The following is a 19,176-nucleotide window of genomic DNA, read 5'->3' on the forward strand; positions in this document are numbered from 1 at the left end:
TGCGTAGACTCATGATTTAATTTCTCAGACATCGCAGAGACTCTTGTGAAAATGCTTAATTTGCTGTATTTTTTTGAAGGCCCTTTGCAGTGAAAGGCTGCTTTCAGGCTTAGTGAAGCATGCTGTTTTGTAAGGACTGAGGTCTAGACATGCACTTAGTTATTAAAGAATAACTACCTCTGTGTTACTGTAAAAACCTGGGTAACTATCCTGTATGTTTAAGGCAAGAATTTCTCCCACGTCACCACGATTTAGGGGTTTGGTGACAATAGAGAACATCACCTACGGGATTGAGCCCGTGGATTCCTCTTCTGGCTCCAAACACATTATATATCGATTGGATAATGTGAAGAAAGAGCCTGTGATGTGTGGAGTAGCCACTGGAGGCCATGAAAGGGAACATGCAGAGGAAAATCACTATCCCAGTATGACTCAGCTGTTGCGAGTAAGTATTCCACTGTTTTCTCCGCATTGTCCCCTATAATGGGTTTTGTGAGTGTTCAGCTAATAATATGGAAGCAGCTTATCAGATTTCCTGGGGCTTAACACATACCTAAAGGTTTCTGAATCAGAGGGTTTTCTGCCCTGCTAAAAAAGCTCAGTAGGTATATCCTGCTTCAACAATACAGTTGCAGTTTCCTTCTGCTTCTGCGCGCAGCAGTGAGAGGTCAGTGACTGGTTAGATTGCTCATTGGCAGAGCTGTTGGGGGGTTGTAAGGGCGGGAATGCTACCTTTATTGGACAGGCTCACTAATAAAGTCAGAAGCAGCAGAATATTGTGCAGTTTATTGTGTTCTCTTAACCATGCAAATAGCAGTTTGTTTTGAAGGTTTCCCTTTTTGGTGGTGTTTGCCTGTTAGTATCTTTCCGCTCCTTTACAAAAATGTATGCTATTTTTTTCTGAAGAAACCTGTGTGGAAAGCAAAAAGATAGCTTGTTTATAAAACACCGGAAGTCCTTGTATAGCTCAATTGTAGCATAAAACACTTGTAGAGAAGTAGCTGTTGCTTTGATTACACTTCTTGGTTTTGGCTTGTTTTCATCTTGGCACAGTGTGTTTGGATGTGTCTCTTAAACCACTAGTTGTATCAACTGAAACGTGGCAATGTAATGATGAATTTTGTTTGTTTGCACTTAAATTAATAAACTTGAAGTTGTCTAAAATTTTCTTTTCCTCAGAGAAAAAGAGCTGTCCTACATCAAACAAGATACGTGGAGCTGTTCATAGTTGTGGACAAAGAAAAGGTAGGGGCCGTGTGTCTCTTTCTCAGGAGATGATTTGAAAAGCCCTTCAGTCTTTATTACTCCTGAATGGATTTTTGGAAGACAGTGACACTAACCTAGGCTATACAAATATGCTAACTTATAACTGATTAAACCTATCCTATCTGGTATACTTCAGAAAGAGTTAACTGTCAGGTGTTCAGAGTTTCTATCAGCAGAGATTCTAATAATGTAAGGGAAACATGGCAAAAACTCTTTCCTGTTTTCTCTTGGATATTGACCAGCTGAATGACAGCAACGAAGATGCTGTTTTCTTGATTAACATTTTCTAGGCAGGGGTTCAAGTTCTTACCTGGCAAGAGTGGTTTTTGTGCTATTTGTCTTAAAATGTTTTGTTCCTTTTTCTAAGTCTTGCGTGTCTCTCTCTCCTCTTCATGACCAAGTTTCTTTTTCTTGCAGTTTGAAGATTTTGGGAAGAGTGAAACAGAAGTAAGAGAACACATGGTGCAACTGGCAAATTTCCTTGACAGTGTAAGTTAAAGCTACGTTAAGCAGAAGCGGGAAAGATGCTGTATGCAGCAGACCTTCAACTCTGTTTACTTTTGTAAACTTCCACCTTGTAGCCTGTTCTGTTACCACTTAGGTCAGGATGAAATAAAGCCTTTTATAAGGTCAGGAACTAAACCTGTTCCCTTGGCAATGATTTTGAACTGAGATAGAACCGAGAGCTGCACCTTAGCCACATCTTAGCATTGTGCTGAAGTATCCTGTAAGGCAGTGCCAGAACAGCAGGGACTTACAAAGTGATGACAGTATTTATCGACTGTGATTTTTGGTGAGTGCATCATTAGGAAAGCTTCTACCCATAAATTAATCTGCAATTATCATAATTGAAGCAGGAATTAATTTGGAGAACTCTTATAACCTGTGTTCCATACAATGTCAAGACAAACTATCGCAATAGTTGCGTATGCGTAAAGGTTACAGAAAAACTGTCTGTCAAGCTGACTTTTTTTCAGAAGGTGCTATTCGTCAGGACTGAGGCTCCTTTTTATTTCTGACTTGTCTTTTTTTTTTTTTTAAATAGGATGGCCAGCATGGCATTTAAGCGTTGATGCCTTAGCCAGTGAAAGCCTAACTCACAGGGAAAATGCATTCTGTTGAGTTGAATTGTATACCAAACAAAAAGCAGAAAAATTAGAATCTGGCAATGGGATGCACAACATAAGACCACTTGTTCTTATCTCAAGGTCTTCAGGAATATTTCTCTCGCTCTTCTCCCCTCCCCCCCCCCCCCCCCAGATGTACATCATGCTGAATATCCGCATTGTACTGGTTGGTCTAGAGATTTGGAAGCATGAAAACATAATTAGCACAGATGGAGGTGCTGGTGACGTGCTGGCAAACTTTGTACAGTGGCGAGAGAAGAATCTAGTTATGCGTCGAAGACACGACAGTGCCCAGTTTGTTCTGTGAGTTGCAGTTCTTTCCCTTTGACTTTTAAGAAGCATACTCTATTCCTATCTGCTTCGCTGCACTCTGGTATCAAAAGCAGCGGTTGTAATTCAGTAGAGAATTCAGTGTAATCTGCTGTGTTTTATGTACTTGTGGAAAACATTCCAAGTCAAACATTTTTAAGAATGTTCTTCTGGTCCTTGAATTCAATGTCCGTCCTCTCTGACGGATATATCACTAAACAACAAATTTTTGTCTTCTCCTTCATGTCATACAACTTTTTATTTTCTATTGTATAAAGCTCACAGCTGAGAGATTCAGATAAACCTTTGTCAAGTTGTATGCTGATTAGACTTGTAATCTAGGGTTTCTACAGTTGAAAATGAGCATAAATCTGGTGCTGAGCATTGCAGTTTAATGGAGCAGAAGTTGTTTCTGCAGTGGGTGTCCAGAAGCTAGTTACAAGGTTTGAGCTTTGACACGTGGTATTAATCTATCTTTCCCTGCTTCCTTAAACTAGCACAGAACTTTGTAAACTGTCATCTCTGCTCTGCTTCCAGGATGCATTTCTGCTGTGCGCTTCCTCTTCCTAAAGATAACTCGGTACTTAGGAAGTAACTTCCAAAGAATGAGAAAAGCCAGAGGCGAGAGCACTCTTTCACGTGGAGCAAAAGCCTGACCTGCCCTTGTGCAAGCAGTAGCTTCCCTTCCTGCAGGAGTATAGCAGTAGCTCTTGTTCCTCTGAGGCAGAACAGCACCGTTCAGTTGATGAGGGTGTCTGGGGCCTCAAGACAGTGGCTCCTTCTGAGTTCAAAACGCAATAGAAACTGCTGTCCTGTACAGAGAGAACAATCCAGGCTTCTTCATGAGGCCGTGGGTCTTGTCCCGCAGAACCTCATAGCTGTTTCTTTGAGCAACTCTGCAGACAGCTTTCCTAGTGCCTGTGAAACGTGCTCTCCCAGCACCACTGTGCTTCAAACATGTTTCATGAATCTCTGAAAAAATATTTGTTATCGTCTTACTCTTTTATACAGAGTAAAACGTGGTACATTGTGCTGTTGCACTTAAGCTTTGGTGTAGGGACTGTGTAGAAACAAAATAAGAGTAAAGTTGACAAGGAAAGAAATCTGTGAAGTTTGGCAATACTAAAAAGACAGCTAATCCCTAATTTAAAGGAAGTGGTTTTAAGGGTGAACCGTTTAGCTTTTTATATTTAGAGGGAAGATGTGGAACAGGTTGGCTTTCTCAATAAACTCTTGTCTCAATTTAAAAGAAAAAAAAGAACCATGAATAGAAAGATAAAGCTGAACTTGTACAGAGAAACACCTGGAATGAACAGTGGCACCCTTAGCAGTGCTTCTTTTTTTTTAGTATTTAAAAGCTGGAAACATAGTATTTTGTGTCACACAAGCAGTAGCAATGTATTAAGTGGCTTTATGGATAGGCTGTACAGTTTAAAGTCTTGTGTGTCTGTACAGTTAGGATGATTGACTCTTCCTCTTTTTCTCTCAATGTACTCTAGGAAGAAGGGGTTTGGTGGAACAGCTGGAATGGCCTATGTTGGAACAGTGTGCTCCAAGAGCCATGCAGGAGGAATTAATGTGGTGAGATATCTTTAGTGATCCTGTGAATGTAAACAAGAGAAACAATTTGTGCTCCAAAAGTCTTCCCAGAAGTGCAGAATCTCTAATAACACAGTTCAGGTGGCTTAGTGGTAGGATACGTTGTGATCTCCTGACAGTTTCTGGCAGCACCATGAAATAATCTGGATCACAACTTTTTCACTGTCTCCTTCATCCTCTCCTCAGCGTGCAGCACTCATGAGGAAACGATAAGATTTCTATTCTGAGATATTAAGCACCCTTGCCTGAGGAGTAGGTGAGAGTTGTGTGTTCATCTCAAATCTGTCCTCGAGTGTCTGCTTGACCTGCACAGAATAGTGCTGTCTGACTGCCCTCTTATGTGAAATTAGAGGGTGTTAATGAACTGAATTGCTGATCTCAGATAATTGGCAATCACAGCAATCTTGTTTTCTTAAACAAATGACCGAAGTATTGGGATTGGAATTTACACGTTTAAGAAAGGAAGTTTGGGCTGGTGTGAAGAACTCTAGTTTTTGTGCTAGTGTTGCAGCTGCTGCTGCCTCTTCACACAGAATGGGGTCAGGTGTGTTTACTGTCACCAGTGTAAACAGAAAGACTGTACAACAGTAATAGCTCCAGCAGATTGTTCTTCAGTCTGAATGCAGTAGCAGTGATGGATGCTGTGTGTCTTTCCTGTATAGCATGTGTTTCTAGGAGTCACGCAATGACCTTTGTAGCAGTGAGAGCACTCTGTTTCTTGAGAAGATGCGTGAATGGAGAGATTGCTACTAGCAAAGATGTGACTTAGTGCCAGTTGTGACTGTATGTTTGTTGCCTGAATATTGAACAGAGACCCCCAATTTAGTTAACTGGGCAGCCAAACGGCTATTAGTTGGCATTCTGTTCTTCAGCTTACTCTTGATAAAGAAAGTCTTGTGGACATAAAACTGACCCACAGAGATGCTGCTGCACTGGAAAGTAGTGGTATTTAGGTACTGTCCCAAATCTATTGATTAAGAGCTTCTATTACTGAGCAAATGACACACACTTTGTTGGAAAGCAGGTGCAAGTGAACTGAAAATCATATTAATGTAGTGACAGAACTACCTTTACTTTTGGCATATGTATGATTCTTTCTTACACTGATTCTTTCTAAGTATTAGCTGCCCACTCTTTGTTTTGTTTTGTTTTGCTCTTGTGTAGTTTGGAAAAATCAGTATACAGATGTTTGCATCGATTGTTGCTCATGAACTCGGACATAACCTTGGAATGAACCATGATGATGAAAGAGTCTGTCACTGTGGAGCAAGCAGTTGTATTATGAGCTCTGGAGCGTCGTAAGTAACTTCTTTGACAACAGTGAAAGCGTTTCCAGAGGGTCGAAATCCCCCATGTATATGCTTAGCTTTTACAGGTCACTTTCATCCTGAAAGTATTCTCGCAGACAGTTATGGAATGCTTACAGTAGGCTCATGAGGAAAGCAAAAGTTAGTCTTGCTTTACAAACCAAGGGAACGCTTGTGAGTTGACTTGGTGTAAAGATATGCTAATGCTCTTTGCAGAGGATCTAGAAACTTCAGCAGCTGCAGTGCAGAAGACTTTGAGAAGCTAACTCTCAACAAAGGTGGAAGCTGTCTGCTCAATGTTCCCAAGCCTGATGAAACCTATAGTGTCCCATACTGTGGGAACAGGCTGGTAGATGCTGGCGAGGAGTGTGACTGTGGTTCACCAAAGGTTAGTAGCTTGTGTGTTTTGCAAATGCTGCTTAGGGGAACCTAGTGTGCTCCTCACTGGAGAGAGATTTCTGCATTGATGAGGGGGTGATTTCTTGACACTCACAGCACTTCCATTTTCAGGAATGTGAACGTGATCCTTGCTGTGAGCCTGGTACTTGCAGGCTCCGATCAGGTGCTGCATGTGCTTATGGTGACTGCTGTAAAAACTGTCAGGTAAGAGACTCCAAAAAATATTATTTGAAAGTGTTATTCAGTGGTTGAGGGAAGGAGAGCTTTGGCCTAGCCAGTATGTCTGGGAGAGGAGCAGTACCTGCTTGCTCTGGGAATTGCCATGAATGTATACAGCACGCAGAAAGGGCTTCAGCTCAATACCCATTTTCTTGGGATGCACTGTGGGTTGGGTGCAGACTGTTTGCTGCTGTAAGGTTTATATTTTCTGATACGTTTTCCCCCTCCCGCCCCTCTTTAGTTCCTTCCTGGAGGAACTGAGTGCCGAGCAAGTAACAATGAGTGTGACCTTCCCGAGTACTGCAATGGAACTTCCCAGTTCTGCCAGCCTGACTTCACAGTTCAGAACGGTCACCCGTGCCATAACGAAGAAGCCTATTGTTACAATGGTGTTTGCCAGTACTATGATGCACAATGTCAGGATATCTTTGGCTCAAGTAAGGAAGAGCATGGTATTACAATGTTTCAAGGAGACATATCGGAAGGAAAACACAGAGTTTATTTAATATGTATTTAGCTTTTCTCCTGTAACGAAGGCCAGCTGGCTTTGGCAAAAGATTTGAAATGGTGGAATTTGTGATTTTGCCTTCACGTGTTCTTCCTTTGTTACATTTAATGTAACTTGTGCTGGTGATTTAATTACTGACTTTCTTGCACTGAGCATTCCGATTGGAATATGAGTTCCAATTTATAGGGCTGTAAAGAAGTCTTGAAGACTTATCGAACAGTATAATTGACTGGGTATTAAGAGACTGTTTTCTTTCTCTTCTTGCTTGGAACCTTCTAATGTTGACATTTTTGCCTGGTTTTGTCGTTTTGATCAAGCTCTTCGGCTATCTGTGCTGCAACGAAAAAGGCTAGAGGTGTGGCAAGGATAACTGGGCTGGGGAAAGGAGACACTGTGATGATGTGAGGTGTTTCTGTCTCTGCTAAACTCATTCCTCTCTCTCTCTGCGGGTTGGGCTGTTATTTTCAGAAGCAAAAGCTGCCCCCAACATTTGTTTTGCTGAAGTGAATTCCAAGGGTGACAGGTTTGGCAACTGTGGTTTCCATGGCCATGACTACAAGAAATGTTCCAGCTGGTAAGTTGAGCCTGATGCATCAAGAAGTTCCAAAATGTATCATTCAGAGTTTTAAGAACCCTTATTCGAGTGCTATAGTATTCTTTGGGGCTTTATAGCAGGTATACTAGAGAGAGGCATATTATCCCATAATCTGTCCTCATTGACAGCATACATGTCATTCAGATCCAAAGGGAGATGGCTCAGAAAAAAATCTGTTATAACCTAAGAAATAGTTATTAGCACTTAACTCAAAGCCCTCACACTTATGCATTTGTAAGCTTTGTTTGCTTTTTTTAATATATGTGTTATCTGATCTTATCTTGCAAGTAATAGTTGAAATGAGTGTGAATGTTGAGATAATTCTTCTGTAGCTGCATTTGAAGCTTCTGTGCTTATGCTGTTTCCTGTGCATGCAGTGTTCTGTTGCACCAGGGTATCCACACAGCATGTCTTCAGGAAGGGCTTGTTCTTCATCTCCCATTATCGATTCTTCTTATCCCAAAGTCTACAGAATGGCAAATGGTTATATTTTCTTTAATGTATAAAGACCACAAAAGCATTTGGAAAGAAGGGATAAATCTATATTGTTGCAGCACTGAAATGATGACCAGCTGTGTTTTGTTTGTCAAGTTACTTCAATTTTACTCTCAAGTAGTGTATAATCTTCCAGCAGGGAGAAAAGATCGTATCAAGTGTGTTGTAGTCTTTCTCTGAATGAATTCAAGTGTTGTTACACTGTTCACATGTTGGTGTTGTAGGAATGCCATGTGTGGGAAGCTGCAATGTGAAAATGTGAAAACAATGCCTGTTTTTGGAATTAAACCTGCCATTATCCAAACTCCTATCAGAGGCACCACGTGCTGGGGTGTGGATTTCCAGCTAGGCTCTGATGTCCCAGATCCAGGAATGGTGAACGAAGGCACCAAATGTGATACTGGAAAGGTAATTAGCAACGGGTCAATAGTGACTTCTTCAAATAATAGTTGAAGTTTTGCATGTGAATATAATTGTCAGCTATGTTGTTTCATGAATGTGTATGGCCACTAATTTTTTGGTGCGTGTAGTTAATGCAAAACTCAGCAATTCCATTGGTTCCACACACTGCTTAGCACTGCAGTTGCACGTGCAGGTAAAAATCTAAAACCTTTCATTTATAGAAGAAGTAAAAGAAATTAAGTATGCCCTCAGAAGAAATGAAGTATATGGGTGTAAGAGTAAGATGCCTTTCTCTTAATTCCCCTAGATCTGTAGACACTTCCAGTGTGTGAGTGCTTCTATTCTGAACTATGACTGTGATGTAGAAAGAAAATGTCACGGGCATGGGGTAAGCAATGCAGGAGCTTCCTTTCCTACCGATATTCCACTTAGAATGTTAATTCTGTAAGTTTTGATACAATTGTGGCAATATTTCTACATACTAAGCAACGTCCTCTTCTCTGAGATCTCTATTATGAGAACACTAGATTTTTAGAGCCTGTGACTGTGCGAATATATAAATTGGCTTTTTTTATATCAAAGGTCAGAGTATGAGCCAGTTATACTTTAATTGTGCTCTATCAATAGTGTTTAAATAATAATCTCTTTTGCACCTATGAAGCCTTTTGCCCTTCTGCTTAAGGACTGTAAAGAATGTGAAATAAAATAATCATGACTAGATATACCAGTGAGAGAGATTCTGTGGGATTTTGAGGATGGGTTTTGCTATAATAAGCTACTTTTTCATCCTATTAATGAGAAAACTACTTTTAACAGTCAGTAAAGATTAGACCAAAATTATGCAATTTGAGCAAGTTTTAAAGTGGTGAAAAGTGAGTAAGCTTTTCTGGTTTGTTTAACTTTGGTAAAACGTAAAATGACTGCGGACAAGACAGCCTATAACTTTATTTAAAAAAAAACATCTTTGATGAAAGCTCTAAAATAATATATTTTTCCAGGCAAGAGGAATTCCCGATTTTAGTATATCTAATGTAATTTGGCACTCTGCATCTCACAAAAAAGAAGCCACACTCTTTCAGCAGCAGGGATAGCTAATCTTTGGAAGCTTATCCAGAACGATGCTGTGGTTGCTCAATTGTTTGAATTCTTGTGGCTAGATAGGGTTTGGCCCACCAAAGGGCTATTTATTTAGATTTGACATGGGAATTAGTGGTTAAAGGTCGCCAGGCTGAGCGATGTGGAAAGGGCAGAAGAGAGAGTCATGGCTACTGCGTTCCAAACTTAAGTTATTAAATTTTTAGATATACATTTGCAAAATGAACGTATACCTGACTACTAAAATGCATATTGCAGTGAGTTTTCACAACATTGTTTAAAATTCCAGCAACTTTGTCATTGCATATGTAACGGTAATTCCAAGAAATGCTGTAGCCTTTGAAGACACCTGAGTATGCTTCTTTATTGCCGCTGCTTCTAGTCAAAAGATGTTTTCTGTAGGGATATGGTATAATATGTGGTTTGTTCCTGTATTTTTATTTTTCTTGTTTAAATCTAGGTGTGCAATAACAACAGGAACTGTCACTGTGAAGCAGGCTGGGCCCCTCCTTACTGTGATACAAAAGGTTATGGAGGAAGTCTTGACAGTGGACCTCCTTATAATGGCAAGTAGTGTTAAGGCAACTCCCGAGCTGTGGGCCTCTCTTGTTAAGCGTGGTGCTGGGCTGAGTGCAGAATGCCTGATTGCCTTGAAGCAGCTAAATTCTGGTGGCTGAAGTGCTGGTGGTTGGATCTTCACCAGGCTTCATTTGCAAACAATTCTGGGTAAGGTTTTGGGCTCAAGGTATTGCACACGCCTTTCTTCTGGGATGCTGGAGACCTAATCAAACTTAGCTGTTTCAGTTAACTTCAGGTGACTTCTGCTACCTTGGACCAAAATCATCTTGGACTTCTTTGTATCCAAGCTGGAAATTGGACCCATTTCCAATTTTAGATCCAAACAGAACATGAAATTTGGCTGAGGATGTAGGTTCATCTCCATACGGAGATGCTGCTTTGTGCAATGGTGGCAGAGATGAGTGGCTGTCCTATTTTAGTATCTGTATGTGGTTTAGTTGCATGTGCACCTGCAGGCAGGACTAGCATCTGGCTGAGGAGGGCTAGGGCAACACACAGCACGTTGACAACTCACTATTTTATTAATGTTTATTATTTGAGTGCAGACAATATGCTTCATTTGGTAGTAAATACAAATGTAGTCCTTGCCCCAAACATCTTACAGTACAGAAGAGAGGCACGCGATAGGGAAACGGGGAGACACAGAGGTTTGTGACACTATATTGCTTGTGGAGTTTCGATTTGTTATTTTGTGTGGAGGGAAGAGATGGGTTGGCGAGGGAGTTTTGTGATTTTTTTTCTTGTAATTTCTCCCCAAGAAAGGCACTTAGGTCAGTGTCTCACATGGCGGGAAGACATACCTAAATCCAGATGTGAAGGGTGGGAGAATGGTGCCTGGGAGATGGGGGCACAGTTCATGCACATGAGAGACAGCAAACTGACAGAGGCTGTGAAGCCTGCTTTTTCTCACTGACAGGTTGAAGGCAGTTGAAATAGGAAGCTATATCCAAGCTATAAACTGGAGCAAACTTATCAAAAGTGGAGCAAAATAAATAATGTTCTTGTGGGGGTATATGAAGAGGAGTGTGAGTGATTAGTCCCTTCTGTGAGCTGGAAGAGTGATCTTGAAACCTCTTCCTGATAAGATAGTGTGGGTTTTGGGGGGAAGGTAGATACTATATCTATGCAGTAACCAAATGGAGAATTGTACTGGAGCATGGGCAAACGCTTCAAACCATCAGACAAACAAAGGGAAAGGCTTTTTTGTACTGCCTCTGGTGGAGAAAGTTGCTACATCTAAAAGGTGCAGAGACATCTGAGTTCTTTGCCTACAGCAAACTGGTAGGAAACTATGAAGATTTAGAATCAGAAGGAAAGGGAAGGAGCTCTCTTTCTCTTTTGATTGGGTTCATAAGATCTTCACAGTGTTGCAATGGAAGACATAAGGCATTGATCTAATAATGCAATATGCTGTCATAGCCCAGGATACTATAAATGTACCATTCTTTCATCTTTGATAAGACGATCCCTATGGAAAGGGTCATCACAAAAGATACATTTGGGCATATATATTGCAGTCTTACTAGATTCTTTAGTTTTTCTGTTATGAAGAATGTAAAATAATTGTAGAATCAATCCTATCAAAAATACCCGCTGCTACCATGAGTTGAGTGATGATGACACCATTTAATGCTATCTTTTTTTTTCTTCTCTCTCCTTCTGTCCCCATCAGACAAAGACACTTCACTGAGAAATGGGCTGCTGGTATTCTTTTTCCTGATCCTCCCACTCCTTGTAGCTGCTGCTCTGGCATTTGCAAAGAGAGACAAGCTGAAGCGATGGTTTAGAAGACTGATGTCACGCTGTCATTCGTAAGTATATTTCCCTCTTTACCTTTTCTGCCCTTTTGAAGTAGTCCATAGACATTTCTTTATTACACAAGCCAACTCCAAACTGTGGAGGCATATTTTAGTCCCGAGACAATAAGCAAATATCTCTGCATCAACTGAAGATGTAGCCTGTCCTGAGCAATGACACAGAATATAGCCCCATCTTATATGGAGGGTTCAGAGAACTTTCTTTTTACCTTTATACTTGTTGCCATGCACTGGTGATGGGTTTTGTATTTTTTGGGTCCCATCTTTGGTACAAAGTGACAAAATAAAGCTGATATAGTCCTAAACAGAAAAAGGATTATGTTGTTGCTTCAATATCCAGCGAATATTATCCTCCTGAGACTTGATGTTTGCTAAAATAGTCTTCTAAATCCGTCTCGCAAATAAGTATTTGAATTCATAGCCTGCTTAGTCATGCTAAAAGGGTTATGTGCTCCTCACAGTCCATACTGATTGAATTTCAGGTCCCTTCAGTCACCGCCTGCTAGAACAGAAACTGAACCCAGAGGCTACCAACCCAGGGGCTTTTCACATGGCATGCCTTATGGTCCAAGAAGTGTACCCATGGTAGGAATGATGTGCTTTCCACCACTTCATGTGTTCTCAGTCTCTGAAGTAACAAATGAAGATGGTTTATTTTTGCACTAGTAATAGCTTTCACTTCTGTGAATGGGTGTTGTTCTCTGTGCTATGAAAGAAAGAGTGGAATTGTTTCCTAAGAGGAAAGAAATCCCTCAGTTCTCCACTGTTAGGCACTATGCTCTGCTCTTCTTTGGGCTGTGCTTGGCTTGGTGGGCAGTTCACTTGCTTTCTATCCCCCTTACCAGGACGCTGGAAATCCCTGCACCACCTGAGAAAATGGTCAATCATGGCCAGCTCCCTAGCCCCACTCCTTTGCAGAGCAGTTCTGTCTGTGGATGCACTAACTAGTGAAAGCACAACTGCAGAACAAATCAAACGCTTGCTATTGATCGGCCCTTCTGGTTTTTTTTTTTTTTTTTTAAATCCAGAATACTTCCAAACTGCTGTTGCTTCCTTCTATTGAAGTTCTTAGAAGGAAAAAGCAACTCTGACGTTTCCAGAACTGTTTGCAAGCGGTCTTAAACGTCACTTAACTAGTGAGGCAGGTATTATTTCAATTCCTTAAGTGCGAATGTGTGAATGTTCTTGCTGTGTTTCCTTCTTAGGATGTGGAACCAAATACGTTTCCTGTGCCATCTAACCCAGGTAACCAGCATCCTCAGCAGACTTATCACCACTCTTACTACCCATCTCCACATTACCAGGCACCACAACCACAGAAGCTGCCTGCGAGGTTTGTTGAGTTATTGCAAATAGCTTATTTGTAGTTGTATTGATGTATATAGATTGTCATTGCCTTCATCTTCATAAGCAGTAGGGTATTTCATCATATATTATATGATGAAATTTCATCATATATTATATGCCAGCAGGACTGACCTTGTATTGAAAGAATTTTTTTTTTCCCTTCATTTAATGCTGTGGAGCTAAAATGCTGTTTCCTGTAGCATGCATGTTAAACATTGTCATGGCTACATTTTGATTAAACAGGTTTCAGAATGCTGTTCAGGGAATGCTGTTAGTCCTGCATACAGGTGAAAAAAGTGCCTCTCAATGTGCAGCTTTAAAAGAAATCCCTGCCACCACATCCCAAAATAATTCTCTCATATCTCTGATTTGGAATATTATTGTCAATTCACAGATTATTTCTCATTAACCGCTTGCCTTGAACAGCCAGTTTTCCTTAGGTTTTCATTTTACTTCTGAATTGCATTTCTAAAATCTTAATACCTTTGCCTTAAGACACACGCTTATCCAAAAGTATAAGGTGTATCAACAGGTACTACGTTAAAATAGCTCATGTTGATAGGAAATTTGTTGGGGGCCTTTAAACTGTTTTGGGAAAAGTTGTGTGTAACTGAAACAGTGGGATTCTCTGAGGACTTCAGGCAACGGAAAGCAGAGTCTGGACGTAGGATGTTAGAAATGAGTCGCCCTTGTGGAAACTGAGATTGCTGGAAGCAGTGTACTGGAAAGGGGGGAGCCTGAAAGTGACCTTAGGGAGTGCTAATGCAGAGCAGGGGAAAGAAGGAGCAGTTTCCAGACATGAATATTAGATGTAGTCATCTGGACTCATGATGGCTTCTCTGTCCCTCTTGTAGGCCGCCTCCTCCGCAACAGAAATGTGTACCTCAGGGACCTCCTCCATCACAGCAAAAATGTTTACCTCAGGGACACTATTTTCCTTCTCGACCTGCACCTTTGCCTCCCAAATAGCTTTGGCTTCTTTGGGGCCTTCACATGAGCTGACCTGTTCACTGAAACAAAGCTGAAATTGTATTTATCCTTCTTGCATTGAGTGGCCCATGGTAATCCCAGAAAGCCTTCCTTCTGCAGCCTTGGATAAGGCAAATGAGATATTGAAACAAGGAATGTAAAACTTTAAACTAAATACCTCTACCAAAGCTACAGGAACTGAATACGTCAAACCCGTTGTTAGATCTGTCCGAGTATTGTGGCTTTGTAAACTGCAGTAGGGCTGTCCAGCTGGAAGTGGATCAGTCTGCAGTTAAATAATCTTTAAAGTACAGCACTTGGGAGTTACTTTTGGTTTCCCCATTTCTGCGATGAGCCCTAATAATGAAATTGTCTGATTTGTTGTCGTCTTTCTAAATGTACAGTGAAGAACTAAAGTAGCACATACCATTGTCTAAACAAGAAAATTTGGCCAATTTATTTAAACTTACTTTGTACGGACTGGAAAGTGTTATCCATTTAAACATAAATGGCACAAGTGAAATAAGGTATCAGTGTACTTGTTCAGAGGAAGATAAATATATTGTAAACATGTTTATGCATGTGTATATGTTTATTGATGTGTAATAATGCACTTAAATTCATACTTTCATGCTGACTGACACTAAGCTGTACTATATGGACATGAAGTTTAATTTAATGATTTTAAATTAGTAAGTGTAAGTTGCTAAATGAGAAACCTGTACTAATTTCCACTAACATCGTGAATGGGCAATAAAAATAAAGGTACGAAAAAAATGGCCATATTTTGGTTTCAAAAAGTGGCATGCTTTCAGATTTAAATTTGGGTTTAAAGACTATGAATAACAGTCCCTACAGAAGCAAAAAATATGTTTCCTTAGACCACCTGAGCTTCCATGAGCACTTTAAATAGGAACCTGTTGATTAATACAACTTTTCACCTAATCTTCAAATCTTTTTAGTGTCAGTCAGGATGTTTACATAGGCTAACTTGCGTTAGATTGGACTGCCATCAGTGTCTACACCACTGACTAAATCAGGTTTTAATATTGTTTCTGAAAAGGAGTGTTTTAGCATTTGGTGTGCTGGCTGAGGAGAGGAGATCTTGGTTAACCGTGTTACCCTTGTACTCTAGATAGAAACGGGATGATGGTGCTCATGAGTAGAAGTCCGTTACACAAACTTGCTGGAAGTGAAATAAGTATTGAAAGAATGCTTAGCTTTTTCACTTTGTGCTAGCCACTGAATACAAACTCGCTCTGTAAATTTCCCCATAGTATTGCCAAAAAAATTTTTCCTGTGTATATACATATATAAATATATATATATAGTGTTTGCATTTGCAGTAATAAAATACTTGAACTCCTGTGGTTTCCCATAAAGTTAGACTAAGATTTATGACACTATTAAAATACATGGAACTTTACCTAAAATATCACCAGATTTGTTTGTGGAGGTCTACTGTTTGTTCCAAGATAATCACTTAGTTTTTGTTTTTTTCTACTCAGTTTGGGCTATCTGGCTATAGCTATATAGCTTTGCTATTTAATAAGGCAGATGTCTGTTCGGGTCTCTCCAAGCAGTTCATGACATGAATGGCCCAGATGGGAGGGTGGGATGGGTGAAGGGAATCCAAGTAATGAAGTAACCCAAGAGAAAGATGTACTTAACTGTATTTAAAGTTGTGTGTGTGAATTAAAACTGTGCTGAAAATGGTGCCTTCTAATAGAGAAGAGTTTTTATACTTTCCGCATGCATGTCAGCAATATTTGCAGGGCAGTGGTCTAAGGCAATGAACATGCAGTTTTTAGAAATGATTTTGTGGAAAGGAAATAGCTCAAATTTTAAATGTGTTGAATATTGAAGATAACTACTGATTTTTGATTTTTTTTAAAGTGTACATTTATCCCTGTCACCTGACTAGATTTGAACAAATTGGAAGCTTTGTCCGTGTCTGATACTCGTTTAAAAACTTTGCACTCGAGGCAAATGTATGTCCGCTTGTTTTCTGTAAACTCCCTCGGGCTGAAAGACACGTGTCACTTTTGTAACGTTTGGTTTATGACGAAAGGGCTTTTCACGGAACCCGTTTGTAAGAAATAAACGAGCAATAAAGAGGCCGGTTTTGTACAAACGCGCTCTGGTCCGCTGGTGCTTGGGGGGGGCGCGGGGGGGCGCGGGCCGTTAGCGGCCGCGCCGGGACGCGAACCGGCGGCTCCGCGGCGGCGGCGCCATGGGGCCGCGCCGGGCGCTGCTGGCCGCGCTGCTGGCGGCGCTGCGTGAGTGGGAGCGGGGCGCGGCGGGGGGGGGGGGGGGTCCTGCTGCCCCGGACGCGCGGCGGGTGCGAGCAGGGCCCCGGCCCTCGCCTCCGGCCGGGCCCGCGGCGCCGCCGTCCCCGGGGCGGCTCCTGCCCGCCGGAGCGGGGCCGCTCCTCCGGCTCGGCTGCCCGCGCCCTGCCGCCAGCCCTCCCGCGGCATCCCGGAGTCTGCTGGGAGCCGGTTCTGCTCGTAACAGTTTTGCACCGTTCTCTTTCCTCTCTCTAGGTTCACAAGTGCTTTCGCAGATCACAGTTCCACAGAGATTGCCTGCAAACACAACTGGACAGGCGGTACCTTAGTAATCAAGTTATTTCACGCGTGTGTTTGTAGGTGGGAGTGGGCATACGTATGCAGGAAACCGTGCTCTGCCTAGCGCAGGAGGCGGGGGATGCGGGATGGCCCGCTCTGGTACCTTAGCAGGAGGCGTCAGACCTGCGCTGTCGGCACAGCCGTCGCTGTGCCTTTCCCTCGAAGAAGCACCGAGCGTTTGCTTGTTGAGGCCTTGTAATTTTCCCGTGTGTTTTGTGCGTTGCCCTCGGGGCATGCTTTTCTGAAGGTGGTGTTCCTAATGCTCCCTTTCTCTGCTTCTCTGCGTGCCCTAGGACACCACAGTGTCCTATGTCCTCACGATAGAAGGGAGGCCGTACACCATTCACCTGAGGCAGCAGTAAGTTTGGCTTTGTCTTTCCTGCTCGGAGCGCTGTTGTGCAGTTCTCGGCCAGCCCAGCGGCTGGGCTGGTCCTGCCGGAGCGCGTCCGGTTGTGGGGGGCGGTTTCTGCCCGCAAGCGTTCAAGCTGGCCCTGCCCCAGCGAGCTGTTTGCAGCCTCTGCAGCGGTTGGGAACGTGCCCCGTTAGCGGGCGCATCTCCGGCTCCGCGGCGGGTGCGTGCTGGGGGGCGGGGGGGATGTTTGTGCCTGTGGCCCTGATGTGACCGTCAGCGGTTTTCTGATCTGCCAGACACCCGAGCACCATCTGTGTGACAGGGCAGGTTGCAGGACCTGTAAGCTCAAAAAGCGTTGGGTAGGAGATCCTATTTTCAGTGTTTCACTTTCCATCTTTCTTTTGTAGTCTCTTTTTATCTGACGATTTCAGGATTTACACGTACAGTCAGAAGGGGTCTTTGCACTCTGATTCGTCCCATATGAAGGTAAGCTGGGATCGCTTTGGGTTTTTTTTGCATCTTACTTATTCCAGAGTAGCACTGCTGTTCAGTATATGCAGTTAAGCTGTCCTGGCAGCTGGTTGCAGAAGCGTATTTATGGCTCAATAAGGGATTGCTTTGCTCTTGTTTGGATTTAGGATGATTGCTACTACCGCGGATATATCGAAGGCTTCCCAGGTTCAGCCGTGACTCTCAGTACCTGCTCTGGGCTCAGGTAACAGGGTCAGCACCTCTCCCTCGCAGTGGCATACGTTAGTGCGTGTGTGCAGCTGCGGGCCGTTGTTGGGAAGAAGCCAGCCGTTGCCCGCCAGCAGCATGCAGCATGCCGTGGCTCCTGCGGAGCGTGGATGTCGTTCCTGGTCAAGGCAGCCACTGTCCTTAGGCCTGGTGGGGGGAGAGCCCGGACAGAGCGTCCGTGTGTTGCGGCTGCGGTGGCAGCTGCAGGTACCATCTGCACCGTTTGCCTTTGCAGAGGCTTGCTGCAGTTTGAGAACGTGAGCTATGGGATTGAGCCTCTGGTTTATTCACCTGCATTTGAGCACTTCGTGTATCAGATGAGTAACGAGAACACAGCGGGTTTCCTCTTTGCAAATGTCCACGCTGAGAGAGGGAAAGACAAGGTGACAGCAGAGGAGATGATCTTGAAGATCAATGATGATGAAGTGAGTGCTTGCTTATTTTGAAGGCAGAGCTGAGGCCGTGTGAGCATCTGCTGTGGGAGGGGTGTATTTCTGCGGGAAGTTCTGTCTGGCGTGAACCCCAGAAGGACGGAGATGAGAGGCGGTCTTTTAAGAGGGCAAGTGCGTGTGATAAGTGTGGCAGGGATTGTGGGTTGTGTGTCCCAGTGCCTAAGGAGAGGCGTTTTTGAGAGCTACCTGTTTTCTTGTTTGATTTGTAAATGCGGCAGTCTTTCTCCTTCTAGTTCTCAAAGAGTTGGGCAGTAATGTGTTGTCTGCTTTGGGCAGTTGTTCCTGTGGCTGTCAGAGGGCCCTGGTTTTCCTATTAGCAGTGCGTAAATGCTGTGATGATGATGATGATGCTTTCTGGAGGTTTTGGTGTCTTGTAGTTATCAGAAAATTTAGGATGACTTTTTAAATTATGCTAGTCTGAAGACATTATCTAGGTATTGCTTTTGATCGGGAAATTTATTTGTCTAGCAGGCCTCAGGAATAAGATGGCTAGAAGGTAGAGATAAATAGCAACAAATATCATTTTTGTTTTCAGCCAGTATCAGCTGCAGTAATGTCTCCCAGATACGTAGAAGTGTATGTAGTTTTGGACAAGGCTTTGGTAAGTCACTTACGTTTTTTTTTTTTAACTTCTGAAAGCACTAAAAGATTTTGCCATTTCCCAGCTTTTATATATTTTTGATTTCCCATTTGAAAATGCATTTGTATTGTGGATTTTGAAGGAGGGAGAGAATGAAAATAAGTGGCGCACATTTACGCAAGTAGGTATTGGCAGTCATTTCAACGTTGTATTTCTTCCTCTTGACAAACAACTTGTCTCTTATAATGTCGTCTTGTGTTATTTTTCAGTACAACTATATGGGTTCGGACAGGAATGTTGTGACACAAAGGATAATCCAGGTGTTTGGTTTTGTCAACAGTGTAAGTTTTATTGTCTGTTTTGTTTTGCCGTAAAATGAAGGGGGAGTTTTCAT

The 19,176-nt window shown here is 42.4% G+C and overlaps 1 protein-coding gene across 1 annotated transcript in view; it reads left to right on the plus strand.

Annotated features, from left to right (window-relative positions):
* Window positions 1–19,176, plus strand: part of ADAM9 (ADAM metallopeptidase domain 9) — a 46,016-nt gene that overhangs the window by 17,209 nt on the left and 9,631 nt on the right. The window contains exons 6-31 of the mRNA XM_068920537.1: window positions 256–445; window positions 1,180–1,245; window positions 1,684–1,755; window positions 2,527–2,696; window positions 4,202–4,283; window positions 5,466–5,599; window positions 5,825–5,996; window positions 6,119–6,211; window positions 6,468–6,663; window positions 7,203–7,308; window positions 8,049–8,232; window positions 8,534–8,614; window positions 9,782–9,887; window positions 11,573–11,711; window positions 12,200–12,302; window positions 12,923–13,050; window positions 13,919–14,032; window positions 15,311–15,332; window positions 16,222–16,312; window positions 16,577–16,641; window positions 16,954–17,018; window positions 17,420–17,498; window positions 17,651–17,727; window positions 17,986–18,175; window positions 18,738–18,803; window positions 19,052–19,123. Coding sequence (XP_068776638.1) covers window positions 256–445; window positions 1,180–1,245; window positions 1,684–1,755; window positions 2,527–2,696; window positions 4,202–4,283; window positions 5,466–5,599; window positions 5,825–5,996; window positions 6,119–6,211; window positions 6,468–6,663; window positions 7,203–7,308; window positions 8,049–8,232; window positions 8,534–8,614; window positions 9,782–9,887; window positions 11,573–11,711; window positions 12,200–12,302; window positions 12,923–13,050; window positions 13,919–14,032; window positions 15,311–15,332; window positions 16,222–16,312; window positions 16,577–16,641; window positions 16,954–17,018; window positions 17,420–17,498; window positions 17,651–17,727; window positions 17,986–18,175; window positions 18,738–18,803; window positions 19,052–19,123 — 2,863 coding nt within the window. The remainder of the gene's footprint in view (window positions 1–255; window positions 446–1,179; window positions 1,246–1,683; window positions 1,756–2,526; window positions 2,697–4,201; window positions 4,284–5,465; window positions 5,600–5,824; window positions 5,997–6,118; window positions 6,212–6,467; window positions 6,664–7,202; window positions 7,309–8,048; window positions 8,233–8,533; window positions 8,615–9,781; window positions 9,888–11,572; window positions 11,712–12,199; window positions 12,303–12,922; window positions 13,051–13,918; window positions 14,033–15,310; window positions 15,333–16,221; window positions 16,313–16,576; window positions 16,642–16,953; window positions 17,019–17,419; window positions 17,499–17,650; window positions 17,728–17,985; window positions 18,176–18,737; window positions 18,804–19,051; window positions 19,124–19,176) is intronic.

The sequence above is a fragment of the Struthio camelus genome, chromosome 27, assembly GCF_040807025.1.
Source record: "Struthio camelus isolate bStrCam1 chromosome 27, bStrCam1.hap1, whole genome shotgun sequence".
In the NCBI taxonomy this organism is placed as follows: Eukaryota; Metazoa; Chordata; class Aves; order Struthioniformes; family Struthionidae; genus Struthio; species Struthio camelus.